The sequence below is a fragment of the Formica exsecta genome, unplaced genomic scaffold, assembly GCF_003651465.1.
Source record: "Formica exsecta isolate Colony F162 unplaced genomic scaffold, ASM365146v1 scaffold1948, whole genome shotgun sequence".
NCBI lineage: Eukaryota > Metazoa > Arthropoda > Insecta > Hymenoptera > Formicidae > Formica > Formica exsecta.
The window spans coordinates 10,414-21,431 of record NW_021849247.1 but is presented as its reverse complement, the minus strand read 5'-3'; the positions used below and the strand labels follow the sequence as shown (position 1 = coordinate 21,431).

At 35.8% G+C, this 11,018-nt stretch overlaps 2 protein-coding genes across 6 annotated transcripts; one reads left to right on the top strand and one right to left on the bottom strand.

The window, feature by feature from the left end:
• Positions 1 to 601: 601 nt before the first annotated feature.
• On the top strand, positions 602 to 6,171 carry LOC115234138 (hamartin). 3 transcript variants are annotated; one of them, XM_029804917.1, is made up of 15 exons: positions 602 to 694; positions 1,120 to 1,379; positions 1,468 to 1,733; positions 2,069 to 2,302; positions 2,390 to 2,583; positions 2,680 to 2,792; positions 2,891 to 3,132; positions 3,208 to 3,531; positions 3,621 to 3,812; positions 3,922 to 4,201; positions 4,275 to 4,489; positions 4,579 to 4,704; positions 4,790 to 5,026; positions 5,191 to 5,287; positions 5,382 to 6,171. In XM_029804917.1, the coding sequence occupies exons 2-15, from the start codon at positions 1,277 to 1,279 to the stop codon at positions 5,900 to 5,902; spliced, it is 3,144 nt and encodes a 1,047-aa protein (XP_029660777.1). In that variant the 5' UTR covers positions 602 to 694; positions 1,120 to 1,276; the 3' UTR covers positions 5,903 to 6,171. The 3 variants fall into 3 exon arrangements, with proteins under 3 accessions (XP_029660777.1, XP_029660778.1, XP_029660779.1); XM_029804918.1 differs by lacking the exon at positions 602 to 694 and adding an exon at positions 795 to 924; XM_029804919.1 differs by lacking the exon at positions 602 to 694 and adding an exon at positions 999 to 1,017.
• A 448-nt stretch (positions 6,172 to 6,619) lies between these two features.
• On the bottom strand, positions 6,620 to 9,931 carry LOC115234140 (major facilitator superfamily domain-containing protein 6). Of its 3 annotated transcripts, none has more exons than XM_029804922.1 (10): positions 9,736 to 9,931; positions 9,435 to 9,551; positions 8,988 to 9,346; positions 8,782 to 8,892; positions 8,431 to 8,701; positions 8,153 to 8,349; positions 7,696 to 8,018; positions 7,431 to 7,606; positions 7,143 to 7,348; positions 6,620 to 6,909 (listed from the first exon to the last, which is right to left on the bottom strand). In XM_029804922.1, exons 2-9 carry the CDS (start codon positions 9,496 to 9,498, stop codon positions 7,173 to 7,175), a joined length of 1,677 nt encoding a protein of 558 aa, XP_029660782.1. In that variant the 5' UTR covers positions 9,499 to 9,551; positions 9,736 to 9,931; the 3' UTR covers positions 6,620 to 6,909; positions 7,143 to 7,172. The 3 variants fall into 3 exon arrangements, with proteins under 3 accessions (XP_029660782.1, XP_029660781.1, XP_029660780.1); XM_029804921.1 differs by having other exon boundaries at positions 7,150 to 7,348; XM_029804920.1 differs by having other exon boundaries at positions 7,181 to 7,348.
• Positions 9,932 to 11,018: the final 1,087 nt, after the last annotated feature.

The window sequence follows — 11,018 nt, the reverse complement described above, 5'->3', positions numbered from 1 at the left end:
TTAGATTAACCGACGGTTAAAATTAGCAGGGTGGCCAACAGAAAATAGAGGTGAAGGAAAACCAAGCATTCTTATCATTTCAGTTGGAACCCTGCTAATTTTAACCGTCGGTTAAGTGCCGGTCTACAATAAATGATTTAAGCCCTAAGTCTTAAGAAATTGACTAATCACAGTCGAGTATTCTCCTCATACTTGATTGTGATTGGTCAATTTCTTAAGGCTTAGGGCTTAAATCACCTATTGTAGACCGGCACTTAGTCTATTTTCTTAAGGCTTAGGGCTTAAACCACCTATTGTCCTTTAAACCTTAAGAAATTGACCAATCACAATCAAGTATGAGGAGAATACTCGACTGTGATTAGTCAATTTCTTAAGACTTAGGGCTTAAATCATTTATTGTAGACCGGCACTTAACCGACGGTTAAAATTAGCAGGGTTCCAACTGAAATGATAAGAATGCTTGATTTTCCTTCACCTCTATTTTCTATTGGCCACCCTGCTAATTTTAACCGTCGGTTAATCTAACCGGGCTTGGTGAAATTAGCCCTAAATGAAGTTGGTAACAAAGTAATTTCAAATATTGCCGCAGGAACGCCACAAGGCAGCCCGGAAAAGAGATATTTTCCCCACCCCACCACTCGCCAGTCGCCATAAAACTCACGGAAATCTGTTCGAGATACTCGATGATATTCGGGTGAGTTATTTTCTGTTAATAATTCATTCTCGGACACGTCCGAATTTACAATCCGGTTACTCGATCTCGCGACGACCGCGTCCTGTAGAGTCTCGCAAGGATCATCGACCGACCGGTCGTTAATGCAAATGACAGTTTTGCGGTTACACGGCCCCGTAACACTCTTCCGTTGTATTGTAAAGAAAAAAGAATATGCATGCTGACAGTCTGTGTAAATTCGACGATAATTCGTACGCAAATTCGCATGATCATTATTCTTGTCTTCGATTCGATTGTTTCGTTCTCTTTGATTCTCGCAATTGGTATTTGCTCCTAGTACTCCGGTAGAATATCGCAAACTAACTGATACAGAAGATTACGATCGTCTAGCGATCTGCTAGATTTTGTGTTCTTTATATATATATATTTTGTTTTTTCTTCGGTAGGTATTTTAGCATCATCGCTCCATATGATGCCTGTCTTGCATGATAAGCGGCAGATGCCTCAAAGCGACGTTATCAGACCGATTTCTACCGCCTGATCAAAAGATCATGATAGAATAGCACCTTTTGAGCCGAGCCACCATTAAAGGCAATCGTCAAAATGAGTATCAGTGCTGCTGCCGAATTATTCTACCTGCTAGAATCCAATAAACTTGGAGAGGTCGAGGAGATCAAGAAAGTATTTCACGATCATTTCTTATGCAGTAAGTAATATGTGCACATTCTAGTGTGTTAGAGTAATTAGGTTGTAGTTACTTAACTTTTTTTAATTGTGACGGATTACATTTACAGCTAAGGACAATTGGTTGGTAAGTGGATTATTTGATTATTATCTCTCCACAAATTCCTTAAGGACTGCCGAAGTATTAGCAGGAGTTCGAGATCCACATGACAAGCATCTGTTGGATCGTTTATCGGATGTCTTTTCAAAACCTGGCAATAGCGGACAAAGAATACAAGCGCTCACATTACTTGGGCATATAGCCAGACGTCAGCCTACTTGGTTGTACAAGCTAGCCAATCATGCTTTATTCAGAGATCTACTTAAATTACTTAAGGTAAAACATTTCTTTTCTTTCTTCATTGGTATACATAAACATGTATATACATATTTTTAATTTTTCTCATCAATTTGTGAACTCCATATATGCCTTTAATTATTGTTGTAGAATTACGAGTCATTTCATATATATGTATAATTTACTTTGAAATAATTTATACTATATTTATAACTTTTTATATGCTAATAATTATTCACTATATAGTACTTAATGCAAATCACAATTAAAATTTTACATGTTGAACAATATGACATTCAATCTAGAAATAACTTTATAAATATTTGAAGAGGAATTAAATAAATGGATAGTTTTGCAAGACCGTATTTTTCAAGGTGGAGGCAGATATATTACCACTTATGAGTGCCCTACTTTTGTTAGTGATGTTGTTACCAATGTTACCTGCTGCTCTAGGGCCATATTTACCAGAAATATTTGAGGTATTTGGCCGTTTGGCCTCTTATTATCATTATCAGTCATCTTTACTTTCTTCTTCTACCCCTTTTACTTCAACCAGTACAGTACCGAACGTCATCGACAAGGACCATTTGTACCTCATACATTTGCAGGTGAATAACGATGTGATTTAATGATCGTTTATAAATAAGAGAGATGGAAAAGCTAACAAAATTTTACTTATCATCCCACCATTGTAGGTAGGATTATACAGCTTATTTCATAGACTGTATGCGATGTATCCTTGCAACTTTATATCATACTTGAAACAACAATACATACAACGCGATCAATTGGCTACATTTACTCATACTATTAGACCTATGTTGGATTCTGTACGTATGCATCCTTTGCTCGTTACAGCATCCAAGGATGCAGAAATTTCAGCCACTAGGTATACATGTTTGATATATATATGAGAAATAATATATTTTATGTTACACAGTGCGTCGAGGTTACTCTTATACGTCGTTTCTTTTCCATTTAATAGGTGGAAAAAGATGGAACATCACGATATTGTGATAGAATGTGGCCGTTTTACATTAGACAAATGGCGAGAAGAAATTTTAAGCGTAGTTAATTCTCGGTGCACTCCACCTCTAGGTTAACATTATCATCTTCATATCTAAAAATGCAGAAAGTTATGTTTTAAAATAATGTAAAAAGTTATGTTTTATTTATGTACCTGTTTACCTATGCAGATCAATCTTCCACTACTTGTGCGTCGATAAATATCTGCGGAGGAGTAACAACTGTAGAGATAAGTAATGGGGAAGATGATACATTTTGGTCACCCAGCATGGCAGTGTCACCACATAGTCCACCGTTTCAAAATACATCCCACGAGCCACGCTCTGCCCCGCCGACGCCTAATAATAATAGAAGTGGTACTTCACCGCCCGAGGCTGCTATCGAAGCTACTCCTGAAACTACTCCTGTTAAGGTATATGAAAATAATTTTCTTATACATGTGTTCTCAAAGAGAAAGAGAGAAAAATATTTATTACATCTTATATAGGATCTACGAAAATTAACAACGAGGCAAGCGCCTTTGGGATCTAATGCAGTTCGTGCTCTAAATGCGTTGAGCAACAGTGCATCTTCTCGGCCATCAACGCCCACTTCGATAAATTCCTCTTCTACTGGTGCAGTGAGAAGCATGGATATCGTAGGAAATGCACATGGATTTCTGTCGCATAGACTAAGTAAGATTATGACCGATAGACAAAGTGTTCTTCAACAGCCACAAAAATTAGTGAGTAATAACGAAGAAAATGGAAGGCTCTTAGACATGGCGATAAGTCAAAACGGGAAGAATGATTCTTGGCAAGAAGATCAAGAGGTTTAATTCCAATTTATCTAATGGATCATTTATATTGAATAAAAAAAGAACAAAACAAAAACCATATTATATATAATTTTATAATATAGGTACTGGAGATAGTTAGTTCACATGGAAATGGAACAATTGAAATGCCAAAATACGTCGAATTACAATCCGAAGCACGAAATGACAAAAATACAGTTAGTGCTCTGGCCGATTCGATATCGCAAAAAATTTATGAACTTCGACTATATTCTCAATGTCATTTCCCGTCGGAGGATTCAAATGTAACACACAAAGTAGGAATATAAAAGAACATGAAAAATTTCCCCAAAGATTATTATATACAACTACAATTTGCATTGCAACAATTATAATAATTGATCGAAAAAATGCTCTCTCTCGCAGATTCGGCACTCTAAATCTTGTCCGGATATGGAAATGCAGAAAAAATGTAATAACGAAGACGTAATAAATCCAACCAAATTAATAGGAACGGCGAAATGCGAGGATGTCAGCATTCAAACGTGTGATCTATTTCCGTATGAATATCTTTTCCTGGGAGTGTTAGATCAGAATATCCAAAATTTTAGCCAAGAGGGCTCTGACTCAAGACTATCACCAATCAGCATGCTCGATCAGTATATCGAGACTTGTACAAGAGTGAATAACTTCTCTAACAAAACGAGTAAATATAAAATAACATACATATAACGTGTAAGAATGAAAATATCTCTGACAAGCAAAGTGGTTTATTACAGGAACAAACAATACCAGGCAGAGGCAAAAGAAAAAAGGGGAGGAGGATGCAGAAGAAGAAGGAGGAGACGATGATAGTATAGATCCAACCTGCACTAATCAATTACTTCAATTAATGCAAATGCAACTGCAATTTGAAAGGCAAAGACGAGAGGTCCATGCCGAACGTAATCGACGTTTGCTCGGTAAATCGAGGGAAGAGCATAATCTTGCTTTGGTCCGTTGATAATTCTTTTCATGCGATAACGTTTATTCAAATTTTTATGCGCAATTTGGATAATAGATTTGGCATTATTTCTCTTGCAGACCGATCGGTTAAAAATGGTAGAAAGAGAAGTGGAAGCGTTGAAAGCACAACTGGAACATAATAAAAAGGAAGCACATCAAGCTGAGGAACAATACAAAGAAACTATGCATCATTGGCAAACTAAAGTATGACTTTTTAAAATATATATTTATTTTTATGACATTGAAAAAAATATACAAAAAAGACTAATCACTTTTATTATGCATATAGTGCATCGAAGAACAACGACAAAGTCATGCATTCAAGGAACGCTTAGAATGTCTTGAATTGGAATTGAAAAGCGAACAAAAAAAAGCGACTGAAATACAACAACAACTTCGTTCTACCGAGGCGGAACTATTCAATGCGGGACACCAATTAAAAGCAGCTCTAAAAGCTGCGGATCGTGGTAAAGAACTGGAACGCATTGTGGATATTATGCAGAAAAAATTTGTACTTCTAGGAGAGGTATGATTTATACAGTATATGATTTGTATAAATTTCGAACTAAAAAATTATCTTAGCATAATGTGAATTAGTTATGAAAATTTCAGTTGAATTACTTGTAAAAAATTGTTATTACATATTATACGAGAAATAATTGTGGACACATTTCTTTTACCTTTGCATAGGCCCAATTAAGACTTGAAGAAAATACAAGTATTCTTTCACCGACGGTTAAACAAGAAGCGACACAAGTTCAAAAATCTTATACAGAAGAATTAAATAGTAAGCGTTCGAATGTGCAGATTAAAAAAAAAAATTAAAACTAGTGTTTCCTGCACGCTACAAATTACACACATATCATCAATTCTTTTTGTAGATATTCGGCGACAGTTGGAATCGCGAACATCGCACTTGGAAGCACTGAAGGCACGTTTAAGCGAGTTAGAAAATAAAGAAGCGCGCAAAGAGACTCAGTTAGTGGATTTGCAACGACTCTTACAAGAAACGAAGGAGCAGCACGCGTTCGAGTTGGGAGCTGTCGAATCAAAGTATCGAGCGCAGGTGGAGATCAATCTGCTACTGGAAGGTCGTATACTCGAGCTTCACGGCAAATTGGAGACCGCTACGTGTTCCAATGCTTCGCTCATGGCAAATCCCGCTTCCTCAGCGTCGCCTAAAGAACGATCACCGCCTCTATCGACCAGTTTGGCTTCGTCCAGCGAGGGCAGCCTCGCGTTCATCCATCCAGGCGGCGGAATCATCATGAACGATTGTTGCGAGACCGCGACAGGCGAAATCTCCAATCTGCAAGCTATGATAGAACCCTCGAATAGCGGTCGAGCCACTTCGCCGTCATGTTCCCTCACCCAACGATTATCGATGCCGAAACAAGACTAAATGCCACTGGAAAGCAAAAACCGTTTCATGTATCGTCGGTAAACGATATACACGGAATTTACACGAAGATTATACACGTTGCAGTACGAACAGTATGAGAAAAGTTATTTGTAGCTTTTTATTGATAGAATTTAGACAAGATTCGGAAGAAAGTTGCTAATTAACTGATTGCGATCAAAAAGGCATGCTCTATAACAATTTGTTATTCAGTAATCTCTGGAAAATGGATTCATAGTGAAAATAAATGGTTGAGATATTTTGCTGACCAATTTTGATAATTTTTTAATCTCTTTCTCTCTCTCAATCGTATTATGCACAGAAATTTTCCCTTGTAACATTTCAGTATTCGCTCTTTTCATTGACAACTACATTTTTCTATTAAAGGTCTGCAATGCTATATGTAAAATCCACTATCAACTATTTTCCCGCATAGAGATCCGGGAATTAATAGAAAATTTCACTTATTGATCATAATCTTAAATATTCGAAATATCTGAATATTTATTATATGATATGTTATTAATTTCACAATTTATATTCTGATGTTCCATATACATACATACACATACATACATGTGTGCGCGTACGAGTGTGTGTATAATATATATAATCATACACACAGCTATCAACTTGTGATATTTTTATCTTTGTGAAATTTGGAATCATTATCATCTTTATGGCACGCGTAAATATACAAAGGTAAATAAACGAAAAACATAATCTAGAAAAATATATATTACAATGATATTGTATACATCAATATAATTTACACTTATGACATATAATACTGAATGATTGAAAATCTTGTGAATATTATAAAAAGACAAAATATCACGAGACAAATATTTCTTTCAGCACACGGTGCATATGCAATGAAAAATTAATTTTGTTCAATTTCAACTGTGCAATATTTTCATCTCACATAAAATTGCTCTATTAATAGGTTTGCAATTCTTGACTTATCGTCATAAGAATAGCATCGTCTGGATTAGCATAATTTGCTAAATCTGAAAAATGATAATAAGAAAAACATTGTGAAATATGGAAGAAAAAATGGCTATAATAAATATTAATTAAAGTGCAAATTTTTTTAACACACATGCAATGTATAGAATATTCAAAAATTTGCAATTTTGATGACAGATTCTTTAATATATTATAATTTTAATATATAATTTTTTAAATATTTATGAATACAATATGTTTTAATTATGAATCTCAAAATAATATGTTCATTTACTATGTACTTTGATATACATCCACATAATCGTTACTCACGACTATGGCCTCGATATAATGGATTAGCCTTCATTTTCCTCAGTAAGAGTTCCAGCAACCAAAATACGCTCAACCATAAGAGTGCACCTACTGAAAACGTTCTTAGTAATATAACACCTCCAAATGTGTCCATCAACCAACCACATATGAAGCTACCACTTGCCACTCCTAAAAGGAATAAAGAATTATGCTAAGATATATACAAAAAAAAAAAGAAACATTCTTATGCAATATAAAGTTAATGACCCACCAATTCCTTCAAAGATAGCACCGACAAAGCCTTGCATAGTAGCTTTGGTACCAGATGGTGTCACTTTGTCACCATAGGACACCATTGTTGGCCAACATAGACCAAACGAGGGTCCATGGAGCAATTCAAGAATTAAAAACAGCCAAGGATTTGATATAACGCTATATGCCATAAATCTGCGACGGTACATCGATATTTTTATCATAGAACAATGTAAAAATAATAAATTATATGTAACAAGATTTAAAGATTTTTGATTTCTTACCTAATTGCATAAATGAGCAACACGAGACTCATGACATTAATGTGGCCAAGTTTCTTCAATACACTACCCGACACAAAATTGAAGGGTAATTCTCCTAAGAAACATTGAACGCCAGTCATAAGACCCTGCAGAGTCTTAATCCATGCAATATGAGAGCTGGTTGCTATATCTTCACTGTACCAAAACAGAAAGTTCCAAATAACTGCTGTACACATCCCAGCGCCTATGCACCACCAGGCAAACACCAATACTCTGCCTTCTCTGACAACACTCAATAGCTCCCGAAATAGTGAAGGTTCACCCGTAGAGCATTCTGGATTTTTCTATAATGATACTGCTTTCTCCCATTATTTGCCAATTTCGGATTATTTTGATAAGCAAGAAGTATACCAAACTTCTGCATTATCTTAATTCTAATTCGTATATGTAATTATATATATTTAGGAATCATTTATACCTTTTTCAATGTTACAGCAACTACAATGATATCAGCGATCATAGCTATCAGCATAATGTAAAATATACAAGTGTAATCTTTTTCATACTGTCCTTCGCTCACAAGGTCCACTAGGTAGCCTGCGCTTATACCAAATATGCCGAAACCGATGCTGCCCCACATCTTTTGCTTCCCATAATCGCTTCTCCTCTCATAACCTGAAGTTCATGATATGAAAAAATAGCCATTTCACAAAATCAGTGTTATTTATTTACGTTAAACGCGTTATGAATACAAACCAAGCAGATCGAAACAAATGGCATCCGCTATGCTGACCACGACAGCCATTCCAATCCAACTTACTATGGCTGTCCAAAAAAATAAATAGAAATGATATATAGACTGTTCTGTATCAATGTGCGAATTCTTGGCCTCTTGTAAAAGATGATTAAATGCAATGTTGTTGTGACAGGTTGCCATGCATTTAGTTCTCAGTCGGTCCCCGCAAACTGGAACTTGAGTAACATCATCCAGAAACATATGCACTTTTACATCTACACAGTTGCTCGTCTGTAAATTATTTTTTGCGACAAGATATTAATGTCATTTCCACAGAACAGACAAAATATTCCATAGCAATTTTCTCTTACAAGTAAATCTTGATATACATCAAATTGTGCACTAAATTTGAATGTACTGTTCATGGAAACATTCTTGCCAGATAATTCTATGTAACCATGAGGTACTCCTTCACAGGATAACTATAAAAAAATATTTATAAAAAAAATTTTGCTATATATTTAATACACAAAAGAATAATACATAGGACGAAAAATTATATTCAATTTATACACACCTGACAAACTGAGTTAGTATGGATATTTTTTACTATTACAGCATTTAATGTTTTTGGTGAAAATTCTTTCTGTGGACAAATCTCTAGAAATGGTATGTTATTGTCACAGATAAGAGTAACGTTTGCGTTCCTATCCATTTCAGGAATAAAATAAATACAAAAGAAAGCTATTGTCAATACAGCTTGGAATATCAAAAAAAAAGTTTTATGCAATTTAAACTTGTCAGCTAAACTACCAAACAATGGTTTCGCGATTAGACCAGAAATTGGTAATACTGTATACATTGTGCCAACTAATGTTCCGGAGAAGCCTAATTGCTTTCCGATTGTTGGCAAAAATTGTACCATTGGTGCTGTCGCTGTAAATAAACAACAATCAATACAAAACACAAGAGACATTTATATATAACACAATGATTGAAGATGTAGAATTTCAATTCAACTCACCAGCATTGTAAAGAAAATAATGTGATTTTATAGACGCCAATTCCTTGTTCATGTTTTCCAACATGTTGCAGTTTTATGATCTATCAAAGAAATCCTTGAATCATACGTTTTTTTTATCTGTAATAAAATATAAAAAGAAATTGTAACACCTCATGTGCACGAATTGCGTGTTTGAAACCATCAATTTACGAAACAAATTCGCTCAGTTATGTAAGAAATTCTCGTACAATAATGTTCTTTATCTTTTCATGACTAGCACAATAATTAATATCTAGATAATTGTTCAATTTATCGGCCCCACCTCAAATATCGATAAAATTATGCTCATTCGATGTTTTGCATAAAACGAAAAAATATAGCAAAAAGTATCGCTCTGCCCCACGAAGCGAAATATTAATAGTTAAAGTTGGCGACTATTTAGGTTACAAAACTTGTCATATCGAGGAAATCATAGATATATTCATGGACTTCTTCTTCTTCTTATGGCCGGCATTCATAGTTTGTTCTTATATCCAAGATCGTTCCAACTGAAATGATATGAATACTTGGTTTTTCTTCACCTCTATTTTCTGTTGGCCACCCTGCTAATTTTAACCGTCGGTTCATCTAACTGAGCTTGGTGAAATTGGCCCGAAATTGGCCCTTATAGCCCGTATTAGACTATGCATTGAGATTGAAATTTGACCAATCAGGACAAGGAAATTTTAGTTCCTTTTGTTCTGATTAGTTAAATTCCAATCTTTAATCGTCAATCTTCAATTTTCAATGCGTAGTCTGATACGGGCTTTAGGCCCTGCGCACAATAGAGAAAATATTAGGAATAGGAATAAAATATTAAATATCAGAAGGAGCAATTTGGAATTATTTTACTTCCAACAAGAGAACGGAATGGATTAACGCATAATGAGATAAAAAAATAAAAATTAGAAATAATAAATCCATTCCGTTTTCTTGTTTGAAGTAAAATAATTCCAAATTGCTCCTCCAATCAATTCAATTGAAGTTGACGGACGGAAGCAACAAGCCTTCCCCAAGACCTGCAAAGCACCCAGGGTGTAAACAGGACAGGCACGCCAGCACACGTAAAACGTAAGCTGACGGAAACCACAATCGACGGAAGACAACGCAAGGACAATTGAACGAGCATCGCCACAACAGTTGTAGCAGAAACGTGAGCCGCCAACTATCGCGACCTACGATAACACCACGGACAACGCACCGACGCCGGACAACGACCGCCGTACGACGAGCATCATCAGCCGTATCAGCCGCCGAGCGAAGGACTGCAGCGTCAGCGACCTACTAACACAGCGAGCGATCATGCGAGCCGTCATAATATTGTAAGTCCGAAAAAATTTAATAATTATCACTGCGTGAATGTCGGAAGGTTCGAATATACCGAAACCGATAGCGAACCGATCATGGTTACTGAGCGAACCAGCCCGACGAGCGATTAAATTAAGCTTAATACCGCGAGAAAATCTTTGTAACGAGTGGAAAAACTTAGAAACGCAATACTCGAGCGAAAGCGAGCCCGAGTTACCGGAAAACGTTGTCACAGAACGCGAATTTCCATTAAACAAT

What these genes read in the sequence shown, in the direction of transcription:
- LOC115234138 (XM_029804917.1), top strand. Translation starts at nt 1,277, where the DNA reads ATGAGTATCAGTGCTGCTGCCGAATTATTCTACCTGCTAGAATCCAAT. An exon ending in TCGGTGCACTCCACCTCTAG is followed by an intron (nt 2,793 to 2,890) that starts GTTAACATTATC and finishes TTACCTATGCAG; the next exon opens with ATCAATCTTCCACTACTTGT. An exon ending in TGCATCATTGGCAAACTAAA is followed by an intron (nt 4,705 to 4,789) that starts GTATGACTTTTT and finishes TTATGCATATAG; the next exon opens with TGCATCGAAGAACAACGACA.
- LOC115234140 (XM_029804920.1), bottom strand. Translation starts at nt 9,498, where the DNA reads ATGTTGGAAAACATGAACAAGGAATTGGCGTCTATAAAATCACATTAT. An exon ending in ATACTAACTCAGTTTGTCAG is followed by an intron (nt 8,893 to 8,987) that starts GTGTGTATAAAT and finishes ATTTTTTTATAG; the next exon opens with TTATCCTGTGAAGGAGTACC. An exon ending in ATTATATCGAGGCCATAGTC is followed by an intron (nt 6,910 to 7,180) that starts GTGAGTAACGAT and finishes ATCATTTTTCAG; the next exon opens with ATTTAGCAAATTATGCTAAT.